The 25,182-nt window shown below is 42.3% G+C and overlaps 1 protein-coding gene across 4 annotated transcripts in view; it reads left to right on the forward strand.

Moving 5' to 3' along the window:
• Positions 1–24,849, forward strand: part of RSPH3 (radial spoke head 3) — a 36,711-nt gene extending 11,862 nt beyond the window's left edge. The window contains exons 8-9 of one of the 4 annotated variants that reach the window (XR_011485585.1): positions 143–514; positions 17,283–24,849. Coding sequence is in view for 1 of the 4 variants with exons in the window: in XM_070461342.1 (XP_070317443.1) it covers positions 143–456 (314 nt within the window). In the remaining 3 variants the exon portion in view is untranslated. Of the gene's footprint in view, positions 1–142 lie in introns of all 4 variants that reach the window. The other 3 variants (XR_011485587.1, XR_011485586.1, XM_070461342.1) reach the window with 3 other exon arrangements.
• The last annotated feature ends 333 nt before the right edge of the window (positions 24,850–25,182 follow it).

Here is a 25,182-nt window from a genome sequence, read left to right on the forward strand (position 1 = left end):
TACGTATTGCTGACTTTGTATAAAAAGTCATGATACAAGAAAGGGACAAGGCCTGGTGAATATTTTATGCTCATCTATAAGCGAGCGTTACAACTACTAAAATATGAAAAGTCATAGTGATTTCTGTACATGCAATTTTCAGTGTTGATTCGTGAGGTGGTTGAGAGGAGACTGAATCTCTATGAGCAGAAGGAGGGCAGGCACGCCCCTGTGAGGCCTGAGTATGGGCTCAGCGGTCCCGGAGGAACGAGAGAGCCCCTGGTGGGTTTCGAATCCCGGGATCAGGGTGTAGCCCAGGCCCAGAGACCCCTTCCAGACAGAGACTCCCTACAGAGAACGGCATACGACGCAAGGTACATGGATAGAGTTTCGTCCCGGGAAAGGAGGCTCGTGGAAGAAGATGACGAACTGACAGAAATGAGGAGATCCTTTGAGAGGGAAGAGCTGTCGCAATAGAGGGGAGCCTCAGCGCCGTGGAGCCAGTCAGAAGCCAGTCAGCACTGCAATCAGTCAGGTAATGATGCGTGAGTCCCCTCAGCTCGTGGAAATTATGTTGTGTTTAGTCAGCGTGTCTTTGTCTCATGGACTGGGCAAATCAAATATGTTGAAATAATAAAAACTAATTTTTAAAATGAAACCTTATTTATCTAATAGTAGACTCTTTAGGAGCTATACTGTAACTCTAATGAGAATTATGTCTAATTTCAAGCTTCCTATTACCAGTATATATAACTAATATATTTTTCCTACCTTCTTCCATCACCACTATATAACCAATATGTTTTTCCTTATTTATCCCATGACCACTATATATCGCTAATATTTTTCTTCAGTTTTGTAGTTGCATTCTCTTTTTTTAGTAAGTATGGTATTTAATGTTAGATACCAGTTCTGTTAGCCACTGAGCTTTTCTTCTCTGTAGAAAAACTTACTCCAAGCAGGAATCCCTCAAGGTTGGGTTCCTGAAAGCCATGGTGCTCTCTCCTTGCAAATACCAAGAAATATACCCTTGTCTATATAAAGATAAACAATTACTCTTTCCATCTTCAATATTCAAGTAAAACTCTCATCTATTTGTTCACATTCCTGCTATTAAAAAATTTCAGACAATACCAATGAAGCTAAAAGTCCCTCCTCAGACAGCGTATGTCATCCATCCATCCATTCTATGTACCATCCAGGCCTTTTTTAAGCTATTTCTGGAGATAAAGATTTGAACATCTGGCAATATATGGGTTATAGTACTTGCATTTTCACCTAACATTTTATCTGAGACTTTTCAACATCAGTACATATAAATTTTTTTTTTTAATGTGGTCAGATACAACTGTATTATAGGTAATTGCCATTTGGCTTTTTAATCTGAATTTGTTTGGTGAATTTACCTGCACCATTGAAAATCATAGATATTTTTTACCTCTAAAGTTATATTAGAGATATAAAACTCTGGCTTAAAACTTAACGTTCAAAAAACTAAGATCATGGCATTCAGTCCCATCACTTCATGGCAAATATATGGAGAAACAATGGAAACAGTGACAGACTTTATTTTCTTGGGCTCCAAAATCACTACAGATGGTTACTGCAGCCATGAAATTAAAAGACAGTTGCTCCTTGGAAAAAAAGCCGTGACCAACCTAGATAGTGTGTTAAAAAGCAGAGATATTACTTTGCCGACAAAGGTCCATCTAGTCAAAGCTCTGGTTTTTCCATTAGTCACATATGGATGTGAGAGTTAGACCATAAAGAAAGCTGAGAGCCGAAGAATTGATACTTTTGAACTGTGGTGCTGGAGAAGACTCTTGAGAGTTCCTTGGACTGCAAGGAGGTCCAACCAGTCCATCCTAAAGGAAGTTAGTCCTGAATATTCATTGAAAGAACTGATGCTGAAGCTGAAGCTCCAATACTTGGCCACCTGATACAAAGAACTACTGCTGCTACTAAGTTTTCACTTCAGTCGTGTCCAACTCTGTGTGACCCCATAGACGGCAGCCCACCAGGCTCCTCCATCCCTGGGACTCTCCAGGCAAGAACACTGGAGTGGGTTGCCATTTTCTTCTCCAATGCATGAAAGTGAAAAGTGAAAGTGAAGTTGCTCAGTCATGTCCAACTCTTCGAGACCCCATGGACTGCAGCCATCAGCCTCCTCCTTCCATGGGATTTTCCAGGCAGGAGTCCTTGAGTGGAATGCCATTGCCTTCTCCAGATGCAAAGAACTGCCTCATTGGAAAAGACCCTGATGCTGGGAAAGATTGAAGACAGGAGGAGAAGGGGAACAACAGAGGATGGGATGGCATCACTAACTCAATGGACATGTGTTTCAGCAAACTCTGGAAGTCGATGATGGACGGGAAGCCTGGTGTGCTGCAGTCCATGGGGTCTCAGAGTCAGACACAACTGAGTGACTGAACTGAACTGAAAGCTATATCAATCTCTAACCAGTGACATCTTCTGAGGCTTCAGATAGATATAGTCTACTTTTCTCAGAATGTTTATAAATATATAAGCTGTAGTGATTTGAAATAGCTTGCAGTTATTAATGCATTTACCTTAGTTTCTTTTTAAACGCGGCATTAAAAATACAGAAGAACATCTTTCTCCATTTATAAAAAGAACTGAGCTATATGTCTCAGCAGCATTTTTCATGAATCTCAAACCAATTTCCCACATTTTATATCCCTACATCATTTTAACGTCAGAGCAGCCCTTCTGAGGTCGATGTGACAGTGTGTTTATTTTCGTTTTCAATCGGGCATGGGTTTGTCCAGTCGGCAGGTGTTGACTGAATGCCTGCTGTGTGCTGAGGCCGTGAGGGGGCTGCAGCGGCAGCCTCACGGTGGAGCTGAATGAAGCAGGGGTGAAGCAAGGAACTGCAGCTCAGGGATTCTCAGTGATTTTCAGTCGAGTGACTTGCCTAGTAAGTAATGGGGTGAAAGCTGGAGCCCAGATCCCCTTCCTTCCAAGCCGCTATCCTTTCTTCTCAACAGCCTTGTACTTTTGTGAGGTACAAAGAATAAATACATTACTGAATTAACAGCATTTAAAAAATTGAAATCTGTCCTTTCGTTGCTGAGTGAGGTCCATCTTCTTAAACAGTCTGTGATTATCCTAAAATCTGTCACAGCTGTTTAGTTGCTCAGTCGTGTCCAACTCGTGGGACTGTAGCCCGCCAGGCTCCTCTGTCCATGGGATTTCCCAGGCAAGAATACTAGGGTGAGTTGCCATTCCCTCCTCCAGGGGACCTTCCCAGTCCAGAGATCCCATCCGCATCTCCTGCATTGGCAGGTGGATTCTTTACCAGTGAGCCACCAGGGAAACCTCAGTGATCATCCTAAAATTTACAAGATACTAATTTTGGTGACAAGACCAGGAATTTTTTTTTTTTTTAAGAATGCTTTCAAAATGGAGTGAAGGTTGATTATCTTCTACAATTCTAATCCTCCTTCACTGTAACATTTTGCAGATGCTTTGCTAAACTTCTCATTCTGAGTTCCATAATTCCATAAATTAATTCAGTTTATTAAAGAAACCTAAATCTGTAGACCCCATACTGAAGCTGGTTAAGCTTAACTGCCTATTCCATCCTAGAGAGGAACAGAAATAATCAAGAGGTTAGGACACTGTCCCTATGAAAAAACGTGGAGAAGCTGGTGATAAAAAAGAAAAATATTGAGTGGAAACTGAATTGTCTGTGCTCACATTTGCTTGTGCTCTTCTTAGGAGTTCTGATCCCTTCTCTTTTCAGCTAACACTAAGCTAAGGGAAGCCAAATAGTAATAAAATGGATAATATGTAATAAATTTCTAGAGATTGTCCTCCGCCAACATCAATTCCCAGATCACTGAACTAGATGAGAGGGAGGGGCAGAAGTCATCTTCTCCAGTGCAGGCCGCATGGTGTGCAAGCCATTCTGACTTGGCTGAGCCAAGGAACGCTGGCGTGGCCTGGAAGTCACTCCACGTGGTTGACAGCAGACCCCAGAGCCAGACCAGCTGGTCTCGAGTTCTTCACCGCACGCAAGGAGGTTGCCCCTGTAGTTAGGGCAAAGAACTGGTTTATTTGGAAAGCAGATGGGAGAGCGGAGGTCTTGCAGAAAGAAGTCGTATTTGCAGATGATAATTCCTCTAAAACTCGTAACAGGCGTGGGAGAAGTGGCATCTTGCATAGCATAGCAAAACGCTGTGGTAACCATAACCATCAGGTTAATCGTGCACATTTCTTCTCACCTAAAAACTTTCATTTACTTGTCAATGTTGTTAAAATGTAGCAATCATATCAGCTAAATTTTTAATCTACAACTTTTAGATGCAGTTTTCATATGCTTTATTTACTAGGCAAAATCTGATACATTCTGCTTTTGTTTGTAGGTGAATCACAGCAATTTTTATAAATTGCTATAAATTTTTATAATTTTTAATGTATTCTAGAGCTTAATAGCTGTAATCATTTATCTCAATTTATTTAGCATAAAGGCATTCTGGGAACTTCCCTTGCAGTCCAGTGGTTAAGACTCCAAGCTCCCAGTGCAGGGCCATAGGTTCCATCCCTATGGTTGGGGACCTAAGATCCCATATGCCACACAATGTGGCCAAAAAAATAAAATTTAAAAAATAAAGGCTTTCTGAAAAAGCACAAATATGCATTTAATTTCCCCAGAGACCAATTAGTACCTACTGTTTTTTTTGCTATAGCTCCAAGATCTAACCAGAACCAATCTTTTCCAGGTTTGTTCAGTCAGAGACCCAAACAAAAATGTTACAGATCAGGTGTCACTATCATGAAAAACTACTGTTAATGCTATTGGATTGATGTCTATAATTCTCGCTTTGAATTGGAACATATTTACCTTTTTGTTTTAGTGCTTTCAACTTACAAATTAAAATTTAATAAATTGATAGTTTAGATGATACTCTTTGTTTTTCTTAAATCTTGAAAATAGAATTAATGAAATATATGATTTAAAAGATACAGTACTACCAGCTTCCTAGGTGGCAACTAGTGGTAAAGAATCCACCTGCCAATCAGGAGACACAGAGATGTGGATTCAATCCCTGGGTCTGGAAGAGCCCCTAGAGGAGGAAATGGCCACCTGCCAGGCTTCAGTCCATGAGGCTGTAAAGTGTCAGATACGACTGAGCGCACAGGCACACACGCAAAAGATACAGTAATGGTTATAGGTTTGCTTATAAATAAAATCAGTCAAGATATTGAAGTTTGAAATTTCAATACAAAAGTATAACATTTAAAGAATTTTAAATTCTTCTTGAAAATAAAATTTGAAACACTAATACATTTTTATTACCACATGCATTTATAACTCATAAATTATATATTTTATTGTTATTTATTTTTATTTTTGATAATGATTGTGTATGATGGTCTTCTAACATTTTGGATTATATTGATACCTATTTTTTACCACTAGGTGTCAGTAAATCCCTAAAGCAAAGTTAACCTGCTTCCAACTTCAAACGTAATTTAATGACCGTAAAGAGACCTTGGTAGAGAAAAGAGTTCAAAAATATATTGTACTCCTTGGAGAAGCTAGACTCACACTGAGTAAAAATTTATCTTGCCCCCAGGTTAGCTGCCAGCCCCATAGGGGTGGCAGTGGACTGCACCCTGTATCTCAGAGCCTTAAAATGGTAGTGTCAGAATAGCCTTTAGCTGTCATATAATCCAGCCTCCTATCCAATGCAGTAACCTTAAACAGGTGGTCACTTGGTCTTTGTTTAGTCACTGAGGATGGGGCTTTCCCTTTATAAGCTGCCTGGAAGAGCAATTCTTACATAGTTTTGTCTCCCCAGGCTCAAGACATGGTAAATACTTACTCAAGTACACTGTTGCACAGTTCCCATTATTAGAAATTTCTTTTATACTGAGTCAAAATCTGTCCCGTTACGTGTGCTAAGTCACCTCAATCACATCCAACTCTTTGCAACCTTACAGACTGTAGCCCACCAGGCTCCTCTGCCCATAGGATCCTCCAGGCAAGAATACTAGAGTGGATCACCGTGCCCTCCCTCCTCCAGATCTTCCAGGCCCTGGGATCAAACTCACGTCGCTTATGTCCCCTGCATTGGCAGGAGGGTTCTTTACCTCCTGCCACCTGGGAAGTGCCACCTGGGAAGCCGCTGTCCCATTATAACCTATAGCCTTTTAGTTTATAAGCTATAATCAACTAGCATAATTATGGTGGAGAGAGAGAATAATTTTTTTACATACCAGCCCTATCCTACACTCCAGCCCTATCCTATACTTTTGGGGTTTTTTTTTTCTTTTTTCTTTTTCCAGATTTTTCTTTCTCCCAGTGAAGTACCACCACTCGTCCCAATTATTCCTCATAGAGAATAGTTTCAGAACTTTCCCACTCTCCATCCTGGTTACTATTACGTTGAAATTTCTGTTTGGTCAAAGTCATCTTAAAACATGTTTCCCAGGATTAGGTATACTACTATAGATATAATCAAACTTAGCAAGGAGTATTGTGAAACTGTTTTCTCCCCTGATTTGGATATCACCAACTCACTTCCTCTAATTTAGATGTCTCAGTTCAGTTCAGGTCAGTCGCTCAGTCGTGTCTGACTCTCTGCGACCCCATGAATCGCAGCACGCCAGGCCTCCCTATCCATCACCAAATTCTGGAGTTTACTGAAACTCATGTCCATCAAGTCGGTGATGCCATCCAGCCATCTCATCCTCTGTCGTCCCCTTCTCTTCCTGCCCCCAATCCCTCCCAGCATCAGGGTCTTTTCCAATGAGTCAGCTCTTTGCATGAGGTAGCCAAAGTATTGGAGTTTCAGCTTCAGCATCAGTCCTTCCAGTGAACACCCAGGACTTATCTCCTTTAGGATGGACTGGTTGGATCTCCTTGCAGTCCAAGGGACTCTCAAGAGTCTTCTCCAACACCACAGTTCAAAAGCATGAATTCTTCAGTGCTCAGCTTTATTCACAGTCCAACTCTCACATCCATACATGACCACTGGAAAAACCATAGCCTTGAGTAGACAGACCTTTGTTGGCAAAGTAATGTCTCTGCTTTTTAATATGCTATCTAGGTTGGTCATAACTTTCCTTCCAAGGAGTAAAGCGTTTTTTAATTTCATGGCTGCAGTCACCATCTGCAGTGATTTTGGAGCCCAAAAAAATGAAGTCTGACACTGTTTCCACTGTTTCCCCATCTATTTCCCATGAAGTGATGGGACCAGATGCCATGATCTTAGTTTTCTGAATGTTGAGCTTTAAGCCAACTTTTTCACTCTCCTCTTTTCACTTTCATCAAGAGGCTTTTCAGTTCCTCTTCACTCTCTGCCATAAGGGTGGTGTCATCTGCATATCTGAGGTTATTGATGTTTCTCCCGGCAATCTTGACTCCAGCTGGTGCTTCTTCCAGCCCAGCGTTTCTCATGATGTACTCTGCATATAAGTTAAGTAAGCAGGGTGACAATATACAGCCTTGACGTACTTCTTTTCCTATTTGGAACCAGTCTGTTGTTCCATGTCCATTTCTAACTGTTGCTTCCTGACCTGCATATAGGTTTCTCAAGAGGCAGGTCAGGTGGTCTGGTATTCCCATCTCTTGAAGAATTTTCCACAGTTTATTGTGATCTACACAGTCATTAGAAAAGGCAGAGGAACCAGAGATCAGATGTCTAGAAACCTCATTTTTAGAACATATGAGAGAGAAGGCCAAAGTGACTCCTGAGTTGCCATTTTGCCATGGACCATCCAAAGCTATTCCAACATTGCTACCCAATTTGGCTGTTTTTTAGCCCCACAGCGTATTAGAAGTAGCATACTGACAAAAAGATAGGGACCACTATGTGAAGACTGTAGGCTAAAACTTATTAGGGGAAAAAGGTACATGGAAAAGCAGAGGAAAATAGATAGCTCAAAAGACATAGCAATCTGGAGCCAAAGTTGAATATCCCTCAGCAGGTCTTGAATACATGGTTACTTTACAACACAGGACAGAAATTAGTGTTTATGGAAGAGGGACTCTGGAATTGGTAGAGTAGGGACCTCTGAAAATTAGCTCCTCCATAAAAGCAACAAAAACACAGGCAAAAAAGAAAAAACAACTTGTCAAAAAAATAAAGTTTTTTAAATTCTGGAAATTAACCAAAGACTTGGAGCAGTGAAGAGCATTTATTCAAGAAAAGTGACTGAATCTCCAAGAGTCAGCTTTGTGGCATTTTAATTTGCCCTATTCCCATCCCATTCTTCCCAGCTCCACAATAACCTTGAAAACCAACAGACTCAAAACCATGGTAACTGAGAAAACCAGCAGCCTGTCAGCCACTGGAGGGACCAAAACATGCCTAGAGCTCCCCAGAAAAGCCACTTCCCCAGAAAACTGTCAGTATGTGACCTGTCTGGGAGCTCCCGGGACAAGTTCTTTTACAGGGCTTATCTTTATTTGACCTGACTCAGCGCATGGTGAGGAAAGTCCCAGCAGCAGGGCATTTGTTTAAAAATAGAAAATCAGCAATCAACAGCAATTGTCTAACATCACAGCTACCCGAGGTGGACATGCTGGTTGGAGCAAACAGGAGGCTGCCCAGAATACTTGGAAATCTGAGGAATGAGAGATCCATAGCGGGTTTTTAAAAGTTTCAACATATTCCCAGGAATCTGTTAAGTGTAAGGTACTTTGTAGGGCTGTTCACAGCCCAGGAAAGACCTGGGAAGGCCCTCATCGCTCGTCTCGGGCTGACACTGAGGATCTACACAAGCAAGACCTGAGAGCAGTCAGAGTTGTAACCTTGCTGAAATATCGGAGGCATGTCTCAACACACAGAGACCCCCTCAGCACAAAGGGTAAGACCTACTGATTCAGGACATTTAAGAAATCTCTTTAACCATTAGCTAACCACTAAGCTAGCTGAGCAGACTTCAGTGGCAGCACAGAGAATAGAGGCTTTACAGAATTTGTTCATGAAGGCCATCAAGCAGACAAACACCAACAAAAAACCCAAGGTGAAGAGGCAGAGCAAGAATCTGATAGCCAAAGTTACCACATTTTGACTCTCTGAAATGTCTAGATTTCAGCCAAAAAAATACAAGACATGCAAAAAATAAAGTATGGCCTGTGCAGAAGAAAGAAAAACAGTTGATAGAAACTGTCCCTAAGAAAGTTCAAGTTTTAAACCTACTTGACAGACATTGATCAGCAATTGTAAATATGTACAAAGAACTAAAGGAAACCAGGTGTAAATAAAGTATGAAAACGATTCTCACCAAAGAGTGAATATCAAGAGAGAGAAATCATAAAAAAGGAACCAAATAGAAATTCTGGTGTTGAAAAATGTAATAACTGAAATGAACAATTAACCAGAGGGTCTCAGCTGTGAATTGTTAAAAGAAAGAAACCATGAAGTTCAATCAGACTGAGATTATCCACTCTGAAATGAAGAAAAATGCAAAGAGCTTCAGAGACCTGTGAGACACTATAAGAATACCAACAGACACACAGTACAAATCCCAGAAGGAGGAGAAAGAAAGGAACAAAAAGAACAATTGAAGAAACCATGGTTGAAAACATCAATGGGATGCAAAAAAAAAGTTAATATTTACATCCAAGAAGTTCAGTGAATTTCATGTATAATAAACTCAGAGATCCACAACTGCTGAGAGACAAAGACAGTTCTGAGACAGTGTTGGGGACGGGGATATTCTGCCCCACCCATCTTGAGTTCTTCTGGCTGGTCTAATCATTAAATTGCCATAGGACAGACTAACAGGAGAAAAAAAAAATCAGTTGAATTTGTATGCACAGAGGTCTCGTAGAAATAGGACCCCCAAAGTCACCAAAACAAATGTTTGAATATCATTTTTAGACAAAGAATTATTTGTGAATGTTAACAAAACAAAGGGGCTTGTGCTTGGAGCAGCAAAGAAATGAAGTAACAGTATTTGTTTACACAGCTTTCTTAGCTAGAATGCTCTAACTCTATTGTTAAGGATGCCTTCTACCCTCCTGGTGTAGGGAGGACCCCTTCTTCACATGGGAGATTTATTTCCCACTCTTAAGGAGTAAGGAGTTGAGGGCACAGTGATTTTTTTATATGCTTTTTTTTTTTTTTCACTGACTGCTTCTCAAGTAACTTTTAATTCAAAATTATCAATATGCCACTAAGGCATATTTGGCTGCAACATGCCTTGGGCCTCAATAGCAGCAAGACAAAAATAGCTCGTCATATACAAAGACTCCTCAAAATTAACAACTTATTTTTATTCAGACACCATAGAGGTCAGAAGGCAATGAAATGATATACTCATAAGTGCTAAAAGAAAAAAGCTGCCATTCAGGAATTTTATATCCAACAAAACTGTCCTTAAAAATGCAGGAGGTAGTAGGCAATCTGAATAAGCCTATATCTATTAAATATATTGAATTAATAACCTTACAAAACAGAAAACACCAGGCTCACATGAGTTCTCTGGTGAATTCTACCAAACACCATTTAACAAATTATACCCGTTCTCTACAGTTTCTTTCACATGATAAAAGGAATACTTCCTAACCTACTCTATAAGACCAACATTAAATACCAAAATTAGACATTGCAAGAAAATTGCAAACCCATATCTCTCATGAACCTAGTTGCAAAAATCTGCAGCAAAATACTAGCATATTGAATTCAACAATGTATAATAGAAATTTTATACCATGACTTAGTAGATTTATCCCAGGAATGCCAGGTTGGTTTAACATTTCAAATTCAATTAATGTAATCCATCACAGAAACAGGCTTTAAAAGAAATACTACATGATCATATCAATAGATGCAGGAATAGCATTTGACAAAATTCAACACCCATTCATGATTTGGAAAAAGAAAAATCCCTCAGTAAGTAGAAATGAGGGTAATTCCTCAATTTTATAAGGAATAGCTACCAAAAAAAAAAAAACAAAACCACCTTAGGGCTAACACCATGATGACAAACTAGAAGCTTTCACACTAGGATCAGTTATAAAGCAAGGATGTCCTCTCTGACCATTCCTTTTCACTATACTGAGTCCCAGGTAATGCAATAAAACAAGGAAATAACAAGTATATAGGTTGACAATGAAGAAATAAAATGATTTGTTTGCAGATGACATGATTGTCAAGGTAGAAAATCCCGAAGAATCACCAAAACGATTCCTGAAACTAATAGTAAGGTGGCAAAATGGAAGATTAATATATAAAAATTTAAAAAAAAATTTATCACTTCCCTATATACCAGCAATTGACAAATGGAATTTAAAATTAAAATCATATTAGAATCTCCCCAAAATGAAATACTTAGTTATAAATCTAACAAAATGTGTGTGATATTTATATGAGGAAAACTACAAAACTGATGAATGAAATCAAACTACTAAGTGGAGAAACATTTCATGTTGATGAATAGGGCAACTCAAGATTGTCAAAATGTCAGTTCTTCCCAACTTGATCTATAGATTCAATGCAATCCCAATCAAAATCCAAGCTAATTAGTTTACAGATATCAACAAACTGATGATGTGAAGAGGCAAAAGACCCAGAAGAGCCAACACAGTATTGAAGGGTAAAAACAAAGTTGGCATTATGTGAGGATTGGACTATAAAGAAGACTGAGCACCAAAGAATTGATGCTTTTGAACTGTGACGCTGGAGAAGACTCTTGAGAGTCCCTTGGACTGCAAGGAGATCAAACCAGTCCATCCTAAAGGAGATCAGTCCTGAATATTCATTGGAAGGACTGATGCTGAAGCTGAAACTCCAATACTTTGGCCACCTGATGTGAAGAGCCGACTCATTGGGAAAGACCTTGATGCTGGGAGAGATTGAAGGCAGGAGGAGAAGGGGATGACAGAGGATGAGATGGTTGGATGGCATCACTGACTTGATGGACATGAGTTTGAGTAAGCTCTGGGAGTTGTTGATGGACAGGGAAGCCTGGCGTGCTGCAGTCCATGGGGTCGTAAAGAGTCAGACATGACTGAGCAACTGAACAACAACAACAAGAAGCCAACCCTACTGAGAACAGCAGAGACCCCCCTCAGCCCTATAAAGGCATCCAGGAAAACCCCACAGCTAACATCATAACATAATGTGAATGACTGAATGCTTTTCCCCCTAAGATCAGAAACAAAACAAAAATACCTATTGTTGCCACTTCTGTTCAACATTGTACTGGAAGTTCTGGCAACGGCAGTTTGGCAGGGAAAATAAATGTGTCTAACATCCGGATTGGAAAGGAAAAGTAAAACTCTAAACTGCAGGAGACAATGCCTTGTATATTCATTCACGCATGCTGTCATGTCTGACTCTTTGAGACCCTACAGACTGTAGCCTGCCAGGCTCCTCTGTCCATGGGATTTCCCAGGCATGACTACCAGAGTGGATTGCCATTTCCTCCTCCAGGGGATCTTCCCAACCCAAGACTTGAACCTGCATCTCCTGTGTGTCTTGGCAGGTAGATTTTTTTTTTTTTAATTGGAGGCTAATTACTTTATGATATTGTAGCGGTTTTTGCCATACATTGCCATGAATCAGCCATGGGTTTACATGTGTTCCCCATCCTGAACCCCCCTCCTACTTCCCTCCCCATTCCTGCAGGTAGATTCTTTACCATGGTGCTACCTGGGAAGCCTTGTGTATAGAAACTTTAAAAATTGACAAAAATAATACTAGAATTAACAGAGTTCAACAAGTTTTCAGTCTATAAAATCAATAGTATGCAAAAGTCAATTATATTTCTACAATTAACAGTGAACAATCTGAAAGGAAATTAATTTTATTTATAATAGCACCAAAAGGGATAAAATACTTAAGTACTAACTTAATCAAAGAGGTGCAAAACTTACATAATGAAAACAACAAAAATGATGGAAGAAATTAAAGACTTAAATACTAAAAAAAAACAAAAAAAGACTTAAATACTGACTTGGCCAAAAAGTTCATTCAGGTTTTTCCCAAACAACAATAAAACAACAGCCCAATTTTAAAATCAGCAAAGGATTTGAATAGACATTTTTTTAAACCAATGGCCAATGAGCACATGAAATGTATTCCACATCATTAGTCAACAAGGAAATACAAATCAAAGTCACATTATTACACTACTTCATACCCACTAAGATGGTTAAAATCAAAGTGAGACAGTAGCAAAAGATGATGAGGATAAAGAGAAGTTGGAAAGAGAAATCTCACCCACTACTGATGGGATTGTAAGATGGTACAGCCACTTTGGAAAACAGTTTGGCAGTTTCTTAAAATGTTAAACGTACAATTACATAAGTCGCTTCAGTTATGTCCAACTCTGTGAGACGCTATGGACTAGCCCCCCAGGCTCCTCTGTCTATGGGATTGTCCCGGCAAGAATACAATTACATGTTTATCCCGCAATTTCACTCCTAGGTATTCCGTTTCTCCACCTAGGAGAAATAAAAACACAGCCATACAGAAATGTGTGCATGAATGTTCATAGCAACATTATTCATAAAAGCCAAAAAATAGGAAGAATCTAAATACCCATCAAAGAATAAATAAAAACTAGTCTATCCTAACAATGCAATATTATTTGACAATAAAAAGAATCAAGTGCTACTTATGTGCTATGGCATGGATGAACCTTGAAAATAAATTATACTATGGAAAGAACCCAGTCATAAATCACATTATATCAGTTTATTTATATGAAATGTCCAGTTGCCAGAGGCTGAAGAGGGTGTAACCGAAATGCCTGCTAATAGGTATTAAGTAATGAAAATGTTCTAAAATTTAAGTAGTGGTCACTGTTGCACTGATTTGTACACTTTAAAAGGATCGAAAAGCTTAGATACAAGGATTAAGGTATAGCTACGTGTGTGTGTGTGTGTTATATGTATGTATAAAATCATATCAGAGGCATTTTTTAAAACCTTAGACACCTTACTATTATAATCCTCTGTCCGTCCTTCACACTTCTCTCTCTTTTTTTTTTTTAATGGAATATGGCTATCTAGGTGGTGGGCATGACTTAAAAAAAAAAATTTATGCATTTATTTTTGGCTGTGCTGGGTCTTCATGGCTACAGAGGCTTTTCTCTAGTTGCGGTGAGTGGGGCCTACTCTCTAGTGGAGGTGCTCAGGCTTCTCATTGCTGTGGCTTTTCTTGGGGAACGCAGACTCTAGGGCACGTGGGCTTCAGTAGTTTCAGCCCCCAGGCTCCAGAGCACAGGCTCAGTAGTTGTGGCTGCTGCTGCTAACAGACTTAAAGGCACTCCTCAGCATATGGGATCTTCCCAGATCAGGGATTGAACCCGTGTCTCCTGCATTGGCAGTCAGATTCTTTACAGATTCTGAGCCAGATTCTCTGAGCCACCAGAGAAGTCCCCTTCACACCTACTTCTTGAAACATGGACTGCATTGTCCTTCCATTCTTAAACCTCCTACTGTTTTCAGACCCTGCTTGGTCGTCTGGATTTTGTCTTCATCACTCCCCTGAAACTGGTCATTCGCAAGTCTCCAGTGACTTCTCAAGTTTCGGATCCAGACTTGCTTATCTTACTGACTTTCACAGTACTTAACATTCCTCACCCCTCCTGGGTGAAGCCGAAGCTGTTTCTCCGAAGCTGTGTGTATCTTGGTCTGTCCATGTGCTCGTCCTTCCTTTCTCTGTTAGTAGTTAAGAGTTCTCGCAGAGTCTCTTCCTCATCTTTCTCATCTCTCACATAGTGCTCAGAAACCAACCCCCAACCCTAGGTAATCTCATCACTGCCCACTACTCAACGCCCCCACACTCTGGTGAGACTCAGCCCTGGGCTCTGAATCTGTTATCTCTAACCATCTCTGGACTGCTCTGTCCAGAACTATGAAGAGCCTCAGATTTTATCTACTTCCAAGTTATCAAGTTAGCCTCCAGAGATTCATGAGTGCTGGTAAATTTTGACGTAAGACTCCTGAGTCAGAGACATGGGGTTATGTGTTACTCACAGTGGTAGCAGTACCCGGAATATCAGCATTTTTGTGCTGGTTCTGGAGCCCTCGTTGCCTCAAGGCAAAGTGAAGAAGGCCAGACGGAACTTGCCCATGCGGTGAGTGACCTTAGGGGAGAGGACCCCCTGAGCTCAGAGAGCACCAGTCTTTTATAGTGGGCAGCAAGCATGCCTGCTCTTGGCTCCAGAGGGAGACAGGGTCTTTTTCTTCAGAGATTATTCAGGTTTTCTTCAAAGGTTGTTTGCTATACAAACATCCCTGAAAAGAAAGTATGAAACAAAGGGCAGCCCATGCCTTGCTGTCAAGATGGGCAGAAACCCTTGGAGAGTTGTTTCAAGTTTCATTTTGCTACCAAACTGGCGTCTCAAATTCGAGACATCGTTAAACAAATCCATCATCATTTTCTGAACTGTTTCCTTTCTGTCTTCACTATATTGAATTAATGGTGCTACTCACCGTTGATTTCCTGATTTCTGTGAGTCAATATGGGCTTAAAGCTGAAAAAATACTTATAAAAGAAATGCAAAAATCTCTATGGCTTAAGCACAACACAACCTTATGTTACTCTCATGTAAACCCAGTTCAGATGTTCCTGGGATGGTGACTCTTCTGAGGAACTCCCTGCCAAAAAAAATAAATATCCAGGCTGTTCCTGTCTTGTGACTCCCCTGATCCTGTGGCTTCAGGGTCTCTTTGGCTTAATCGTATGTGAAGTCATTCAATTCAGCAAGGTTCCCTCTCCTGTCATTTTGTTCTCAACCATTGCAACTGCCTGCCTCCAGTCTTAGCGTCCTCTCACTTTTACTCTGGCAGTCCATCAGAACTTTAGATCTGATTGTATCACTTTCCTCCTGAAAATCCCTCATTGTCTTACCACTGTGTACAAAGTATAAAGTCCAGACTCCTTAACAGACGTGAAGGCTCTCTGCGATCTGGCCCCCGACTGTCTGTCCAGGCACATTTCCTGTGACTCTCGTACACATACCCTTTGTTCTCACCAAACCGAATTACTAACGGTTTCCTGATTTTTATTTCCTCTGGTTGGCTTCTTTGCTTTTGCACCTGTTGTTCATCTTGCCTATGAACCTCCTCCAACCACTGCAACACACATACACACACATACTATGTGTGTTTGCCTGTTTAGCAAACTTCTCATCCTTCAGTTCTCAGCTAAAGTGTTCCCACTTGGCCTTCCTTAGAATGCTAGTGTTTGGGTAGCGCACGTACCAGGCCTGAATAGTACTCATGGGAGGAAACCTTAGCAACAGGAGCAATGACGAGCCATTTCCCCATTCTCTGTCACAGTCGGGGGGTGGGGGTGGGGGGGGGCGCTGACCCAGGCTGAGCAGAGCTAGAATTTGACTCCAGGAGAGAACCCTCAGCCCTGTGTCATGACGTGCCAGTGATCAGCTGCAGAACAGGGTGAGTCCCAGGCCGTCCTCTAGCACGGTCAGGGTCTGGGAACCAGGTGTGGTAGTGGCAGCTGTGTAACTTGGGGGACCCATGATTTCCAGCTCTGATCTGCCACTCAGCATTCCATCAGGCCTGACTACACAGCCTTAAGCACTTGGCGATAGTCCATTTCCTTAAAGCAGATGGAAGACCCCAGTGGTCCTGTTCCATGGAAAGGCAGCTCCAGCTCTGAAAGGCCAGTGCTGCCGAGGAGGAGTCCTGGACAGGTTGACCCCTACTTCACAGCCCACCTTCCTTCATTCAAAGGCTGTCCTATTCCTTGTTCCATCAGTAGGCAGTAAGTAAGCAGTGTGTGTGTGCTCAGTCATGTCTGACTCTTTGCAACTCCATGGACTGTAGCCCGCCAGGCTTCTCTGTCCATGGGATTTTTCCCGGAAAGAATACTGGAGTGGGTTGTCATTTCCTGCTTCAGGGGATCCTCCCAACCCAGGGATCGGACCCACATCTCCTGCAATGGCAGAAGATTCTTTACCGCTAAGCCACCTGGGAAGCCCTGTTCCATCAATATCTCATACCTTTTCACCCATGGGGGCTTCTCTCATAGCTCAGTTGGTAAAGAATCCACCTGTGATGTAGGAGACCCTGGTTTGATTCCTGGGTCGGGAAGATCCGCTGGAGAAGGGATAGGCCACCCACTCCAGGATTCTTGGGCTTCCCTTGTGGCTCAGCTGGGAAAGAATCTGCCTGCAATGTGGGAGACCTGGGTTCGATCCCTGAGTCAGGAAGATCCCCCTGGAGAAGGGAAAGGCTACCCACTCCAGTATTCTGGCCTGAAGAATTCCACAAACTGTATAGTCCATTAGGTCGCAAAGAGTCGGACACAACTGAGCGATCTTCACTTTCACTTTTCACCCATGAGGACCAAGAGGCCAGTCCCTGATGGACTCTGAAGAGGCATTGCAGAACAGATCATCAGATCCGATCCAGGAAAGAGAAGAGATCAGAAGATCAGAGCCAGCATCATGGGTGTGGCACCTGTGTCCCACAGCTTTTATGGGGCTCAAGCTTGATTTAAAGTTCTATTTTCACTATCTTGAAATTTTTAATAATTTTTGAACAAGGACCCCACATTTTTATTTTGCACAAGCCCACAAATTGATGTAGCCAGGCCTATCATTGTAAATAACCATCCTTCTCATCCTTGTATATGAGAGACTGACTCTTCTAACTCACTGTCCATGTTGATCCATATACAACACAATGTATTGGCGAGCCAGCAGAAAGTAAGGCATGGTCCTCTTATCTAGAGCCCCCTTGGCCAAGGAGGCAGGCCAGTCTGCTGAATCTCTGTGCCTTGGGAAATCTCACTGGCTCTTTCACCAAACACAGCTGACAGACCGGTATCATTGTCGGTTCAGTTACCCCCAGCCAAGAATGAAGCCCCTTGAGAAATTGTGGTGTCTCCGAGCTCCCACCAGCCTATTCTAGCATCCCAGGATCCCAGGAAAAGAGCTCACTCAGACTGGGGCTGAAGACTGACGGTCTGGACGATGCCACGTGTGGTCCCAGGGATGGATCGGTCAGTGGCCACTTTCCCCAGCGACGGTCACAGCGATGCCGTGAGGACAGACTCCCCACGGTCAGCAGCATTGCTCTCCAGCACCCCCGGTGGCACCGCTGTCTTCCTGGCAGCTGGAGCCTAGCCTGCTCAGCCCCAGGAACTGAGGTCTGTTGCCGGTAGTCGTCCTACCTCAGACCTCGCCCCAGTTACACAGCATCACCACTGTTCATCGGCCAGTTTCTACCACCAAACTGAGCTGCTCGAGGACTGAGATGTGCTCTGTGTTTGAATTTTCATTGTCCACCTTGTGGGCATCAACCAGTGTCCACCACGCGAACAAAACCAAGCCAGCATTCGTCTGGCTTAAACTTGAACAAAGCTATTACATCAAGCTCCGTTCTTTTTATTGTTTTCTGTGTTTTTCTGACCCCCCTGGTTTGCCAGGTCCACCTGGTTTACAGTTCACCTCCACTCAGCCATCATGCTTTTAGTGTATAAACAGTGCTTGCCCGAATAACCCATGCCTTGTTCACTTTTCCATATAGCTAGTGATATTTCTGTGTCAACCTAGTTTTCATGCCTGCCATGACTTTGGGGTTTTTCCCCTAAATTTCTAATATCTGATCCCTTTTTAAAATAAGATGGATCATTAAGATGTACTATTTCAGTTGCTGTTAGTAACATCACCTCAAAAACTCATTTCAGAAGTCGTTTTGGCGATTAAGTTAATTAAGCACCTCATTTTTGTTAATTACCTTGTTGGATAAAACTATGGAGTTCAGTGCTTTAAAAGTAAACTGAATCATCCACATGGTTGGGTGTCTGTGTTCTCTGTAATACAGTCACCCCGCAGGATGGAGAACAGGGTCCGTTCTCAGGGGTTCAGCTGAGGAGGAGGTAGGAGGTGCCTGGAGAGGGGAGGCGCCTAGTGCAGGGCTCAGAGGGGCTGCCGCCACCCTTCAAGGTTGCAGGGAGCCAAGTACCTCAGAGGGAAGCTCCTGTGGGGGCAGTGGGTGCGCTGTGCAGTGTCTAGGCAGTAAAGACACTCCCAGGGAAGCACGTAGGAGTTTGATGTGTGATCCCCCCAGAGTTGGAGTTAATTGCCTTTGAAGCATTTATGAACTGTGGTGCTTTTGAACTGTGGTGTTGGAGAAGACTCTTGAGAGTCCCTTGGACCGCAGGGAGATCCAACCAGTCCATCCTAAAGGAAATAAAACCTGATTATTCATTGGAAGGACTAATGCTGAAGCTGAAGCTCCAATACTCTGGCCACCTGATGGGAAGAACTGACTCACTGGAAAAGTCCCTGATGCTGGGAAAGACTGAAGGTGGGAGGAGAAGGGGATGACAGCGGATGAGATGGTTGGATGGACATGAGTTTCAGCAAGCTCCGGAAGTTGGTGATGGACAGGGAAGCCTGGCGTGCTATCCATCCATGGGGTCGCAAAGGGTCAGACACATCTGAGCGACTGAACTGAACTGAGCTGAAGAGTTTATAGCAAACTTTAAGAAGTGTCACCAAATAATAAAGAATGGATTTACACAGCCTGTCAGAAGTGACAGGTGCGTTCAGAGCCCTTTCAGGACATTTCCGGGCAGGACCTACCTGCCCCGTGTGCCCATCTGCCCTACCGACCAAGAGGCCGGTGACTTGAGCATCCGGCGGGCGGAAGTGCCCTCGGACGCCAAGCCTTCAGCAAGCGGAAGTGCCAGCCGGCGCCAAGCATCCGGCAAGCGGAAGTAATGGCTGGCGCCTCAGGTGGCACTTCCCCACCATCCCTCAGAGCCTCCCTGGTGGCTGAAGTCAGCGCACACACTTCTTCATCAGTGTGCAGGTCACAGGAACCGTAGCCACCTCCCTCTCGGGGTCTTTGAGGAACTCCCAAAAGCTTTCTTTGAAAGAAAGAAAGCCAAGGTCTTACACTCACGGTCCAGGGGGCCCCCCCCGTCATGGCAGGCCACAGCTGCCTGCCTTGGCAGGGCCGCCCTCGCCCTGACCCAGCTCTGAGGGGTCAGAAACAGGCATTCACGGCAAGTTGGGGAAATTGGGGAAAGAGAGGAAGAGCCTGTCACAGCAGCCCCAGCCCTCTGCCACTCCACCACAGACCGCCAAACCTGAAGCTGGCCGAGTCTTGGAAGGGAAAGAGCTTCCTCCCAGGTGAGAGTTGGACACGACTTAGTGATTGTACAACAGCAAGACTTAATTATTAAACTTTCTTAAACTTTATTTCTTAGATTTTTTGTTTTTATTTTTTTTTTTTGCTGCACCAGGACTTACTTGTGACATGTAGGATCTTAGTTCCCTGACCAGGGTTTGAACCCAGGCCCTCTGCATTGGGAGCTCGGAATCTTAACCGCTGGACCACCAAAGTGAAAGTCACTCAGTCACGTCAGACTGTTTGCCACCCATGGCCCATACAGTCCATGGAATTCTCCAGGCCAGGATACTAGAGTGGGTAACCTTTCCCTTCTCCAGGGGATCTTCTCAACCCAGGGATCAAACCCAGGTCTCCCACATTGCGGGTGAATTCTTTACCAGCTGAGCCACAAGGGAAGCCCAAGAATACTGGAGTGGGTAGCCTATCCCTTTTTCAGGGAATCTTCCTGACCCAGGAATCGAACCAGAACTGAGCTATCAGGGAAGCCCTTGAGAAGTCCCAGTTGTTAATTATTCTAGAGGTTTAAGTATATTAAGAGTGACCAGAAAAGGTCTAAAATCTGCCCAAGATTTCATCCGAGAAGCTTTTCACACAAGAGTCCACAGAGTGGGCTTAACCAGCCAGAGGGAGGAGAATGAGCTTGTGTTCTGCCTGCCCCGCCTCGAGACCGGCTTGCTCAATAATCCGCTTACATTGTGTAGGAGTAGAAGATATTCATTACCTGCTATGAAGGTCAGCTTCTCAGACACTGCCTCCCTGTATAGATTCTTTTGTTCTATTTCACAATCATTTATCTTTCTCTAAACGTAACACAAAGGGAATGCAAACACACACGTTTATAGAGGATTGCGTTTCTAAGCAGAAATAAACCAGGTTGCCATCTTGCCTTATTAAATTGGGTACTTTACCAAGGGTTTGCCCTGCCGGCAGGGTTTCAACAGGTGCCTGAATTGTAAGGGAAGCCACTGTAATCAGTAGAAGGTTTCAGGTGGTGACGTCACATCTTTTATTTTGATTCCTTTAGGAAGAGTTCTTTTAAAAGTTTTTTGTAATGACAGAATCCATACTATGTTGCACAATGCTGAACTGAATCAACTTTCTTGAGAGAGCTCTTGATATTTATCTTCAAAGAGATATATCCAGTTACCTGTGTGTTTTTTTTTAAGTCTATCAGAAAATTGAGATGGAATTTTTAAATTTTTTTTGAAATATACTTGATTTACTATGTTGTGTTAGTTTCAGGTGTACAACAAAGTGATTGTTATGCATATATACATGTATTCTTTTATTATGTTCTCTTCCATTATAGGTAATTGCAAGGTATTGAGTATAGTTCCCTGTTCTATACAGTAGGTCCTTGTTGGTTGTCTGTTTTATATATAGTAGTGTGTATATTTTAATCCCAAACTCCTAATTTACCTCTCCCCCATCTCCTTTGGCAACCGTAAGTTTGTTCTATCTATGAGTCTTTTTCTGTTTCGTAAATAAGTTCATTTGTGTCACATTTTAGATATCTATATGAGTGATATCAGGTGATATTTGTCTTTCTCTCTGACTTACTGCACTTATATGATAATTTCTAGGTCTATCCATGGAGCCACAAATGGCATTATTTCATTGTTTTTGTGGCTGAGTAATAGTCCATTGTACATATGTATCACTTCTTCTCTATCCACTCATCTGTCGATGGACATCTAGGTTGTTCCATGTCTTGGCTATCATAATTAGTGCTGCTGCAAAAATAGAGGTGCATATATCTTTTCAAATTATACTTTTGTCCAAATATATGCCCAGGAATGGGATTGCTAGATCATATGACAATTCTATTTTTAGTTTTTTGAAACATCTCCATACTGTTATCTACCAATTGACATTCCCGCCAATAGGATAGGAGGGTTCCCTTTTTTCCACAATCTCCCCAGCATTTGTTGTTTGTAGACTTTTTAGTGATGGCCGTTCTGAGTGGTATGAGGGGGTACATCATTGTAGTTTTGGTTTGCATTTCTCTAGTAATTAGCAGTATTGAGCAAAGTCAGAAAAGTGATGTGACAATAGAAGTAGTGATGAGTGGCCACAAGCCAAGGAATGTGGACAGCCTCTAAAAGCTGGAAAAAACAAAACAAAACAAATTTGCTTCTGTGGAGCCTCCAGTAGGAACCAGCCCTGCTGATGCCTCAGAACTGAGATAATAATAAATGTGTGCTGTTCTGGACTTGCTAAGTGGTCATCTGTTAACAGCAGCAATAGGAAGCAAATACACTCAATAAATGTCATTAGTGGAAGAGAAGTCAGATGAGTAAATTTTCAAAATTCCTCACACTGCAGAGATTGCTTGTGTAAACTGTCTAAAAGCCAAGATAAACCTGTGCTCCGGAGTGCAGTGATAACTGGCATGCCTGCTGTCATGTTGTTATTGATGGCATAATGCTGGCCACCATCAAGTCCTCTCCAGGAGAATTTTGTACACATAAGACACTTGTTTTATTTTTCACGTTTTGTCAGATTCATAGGATGCCTTTTCTTTTTCCACGTTCAATCACTGTGGAAGAACTTGACCCATTATAATGTAGAAAATGCTGGATGCCAGCAAGCACCAGGTCAGTGGTTGCTCCCTGGGTCATCCCAAGTTGTCCAGACAGCCTTGCAGGCAGTGAGTAGGTGCTCAATGGGTATCTGTTGAATAAACAAGCAGTGTGAGGCCCCGTCAGGAACACTGGCTCTTGCCTGCTTGGTGGCCATTGAAGGGGAAAGCCCTTCAGGTCTCTCATTTCACCCTCTTCATCTGTCCACCAAGGGCCTCGGCTGGACGATCTATCAGAGCCTCTTCTGAATTGCTGATGACTGTGAATTGCCAGCATCACGCTCACTTACTTACATCACATCTCGTTTACTCCTCATAGGCAGTGGTGGATGGAAAACAACTGTCTCAAAAATTCTCCACCACTTTCATTCACGATCCTCCCACCAGCGCCCACTCTTAAAGTCAGTACAAATATCATCTCCCTGGAGCCTCCTGAACATCCTCCAAGGAGCCTTTTTTTGCAGGGCTTGGATGAGCCTGTGCAACAGGGCTCCAGGCACAGCATCAAATGTGATCAGTTGACTCCTGGCTGCTGCAGTCACAGACATGTGTAACAGACATTTAAGGGGGCACCAAGTGCTCCGAGAAAAAGACAGCCGAGAGCACGTGAGGCTTCGTCAGCATGGAGACTAAGAGCTGGTGGGTAAGACTCAGAGCCACGCTGAGCTCCCTGCACTGAGCGTGACGCTGCAGCCCCCAGCCAGCCCCAGCCGCCCCAGACCCAGTGAGCCCGGTCATTGTTCCCTTGATCCAGGGGGAAGTAAGACCACTGACGCTGAGGAATTTGTCCCAAAGTCACATCAGTACTCAGAGGCAGGGCCGGGACTCACACCCGGCCGGCTGGCTCCAAAGGCCCCTCCCCCACCCCACCTCCACTAGACTGGGCAGTTCCAGCTCCACAGTTAACCATGTGAGTGAATCAGCAAATAGGAGGCTACCTCTAGTAACTCAGTTAACATGCTGACTTTCCAGAGAGACCTGACGTTGCTTTAAAATACATACATATATATATATATATATATATATTAGCAGCTGCATTTTCAAATTAACCCAGTGCTACTTTTCTGGCCATATAGAAGCTCAAAAAGTTTGCATCACTTTAAAAAAGTGACTGTCTTCACGTTGCACACAGGATTTACTTAATGACAGAGCTAGTTCCACGTAAACAAAGACCATGGAGTGACGGTTTACATGACACTGAAATAGCCAGGTCTTCCCAGAAGTCAGGAGGGAACAGTTTGGTTAATATGTGCTGCTGCTGCTTTTTTTTTTTTTTTTTGAGTGTCCAATAAGTTGCTCTGCATGGGGGTTTTTTCCCCTAGAGATATTTGTAAACAAACAAATGCGTCTCCAGTTCTAATGAAAAGTTATTGTTTAATTTTTTTTTTAAGGTTCAGGTTCCCCTTCTTCAGTTACTACGGGCAACAAAATATCCCTGAAATGAAATGACTCATCTTCTATTCAATTTTTTAAAAATCTTACTTCTTCTATTTAGGAAAATTTTTTTAAAGTTTAATGGCAAACAAAAGCTGTCTAAGGCACCTTAAGAACAGACTATACAGAGGACTCATAAATACACAAGTTTGGTCTTTTCTAATACTTTTTATTTCTTGTGTAGTATGCATGCTAAAATGATTCCTAACAAAGTTGAAGTAAGTGAAATATGTTTAGGTGGTATAACTACATAAATTATAAGATAATTTCAGTATACCTAGAGATTACAGTGTTACAGATGCTTCAGCATTATTTATGTATAAAGTGTTGGTCATTCCTTTAATAACATTCATGTAAATTCCTAAAGCATCATGCATTGCCTTCTATCGGGGGCCGTGTCAGCTAACAGTCTCCACTGGACTCTGTCAGTAAGGACATGCTTCCTGCTCCCGAAAAATGGACCCCCATGGAAAATCATATTGTTGGACGAGGGTTCTAGGTTTTTTCAATGAGAGAACTGTCTTATATCTAAATGTGATTTTTATGTATTTGTATGTAATATGTATATGTAATTTCACAGATCTTTATCCAAGATCACTCATCATCCTTTTCATCAAGAAGATTTTGGCCACAACATTTTGAATAACCTGTTTTCATTTTTTGGATGGAGGAAGAAGTGATAAATGAAAATATGAACATTTCTATTTTGTTGTGGGCTCATCTCTTCAATATAAATTATTCATAAAACCCTTTTCTTAGCACTGTTGTTTTCTCTAGTGAGTCAGAAAAAAACAGAAACCACTATCTACTCCTTTCCCCTGTAAACAAAAAGCCAACACAAAAAAATAGCATTCAATAAGAAAAGACTTAAGTATGGCCTGTCAGACAGATGACAGCTTGTTTGTAGAATGATCAGAGAGGATTCAGCTGCACATTTGAAGGAAGAATTGAGAGTGCACGGCTATACCATGGGGAGAAAACAGAGTTAATCTTTCTACTGTGTCATTTATTTATTCAACAAATATTTATCCAGTCCTTACTGTGTATCAGGCTCTTTCTCTGTGATGAGGAACACGATGGTGAG

The sequence above is a fragment of the Odocoileus virginianus genome, chromosome 34 (genome assembly GCF_023699985.2).
Source record: "Odocoileus virginianus isolate 20LAN1187 ecotype Illinois chromosome 34, Ovbor_1.2, whole genome shotgun sequence".
In the NCBI taxonomy this organism is placed as follows: domain Eukaryota; kingdom Metazoa; phylum Chordata; class Mammalia; order Artiodactyla; family Cervidae; genus Odocoileus; species Odocoileus virginianus.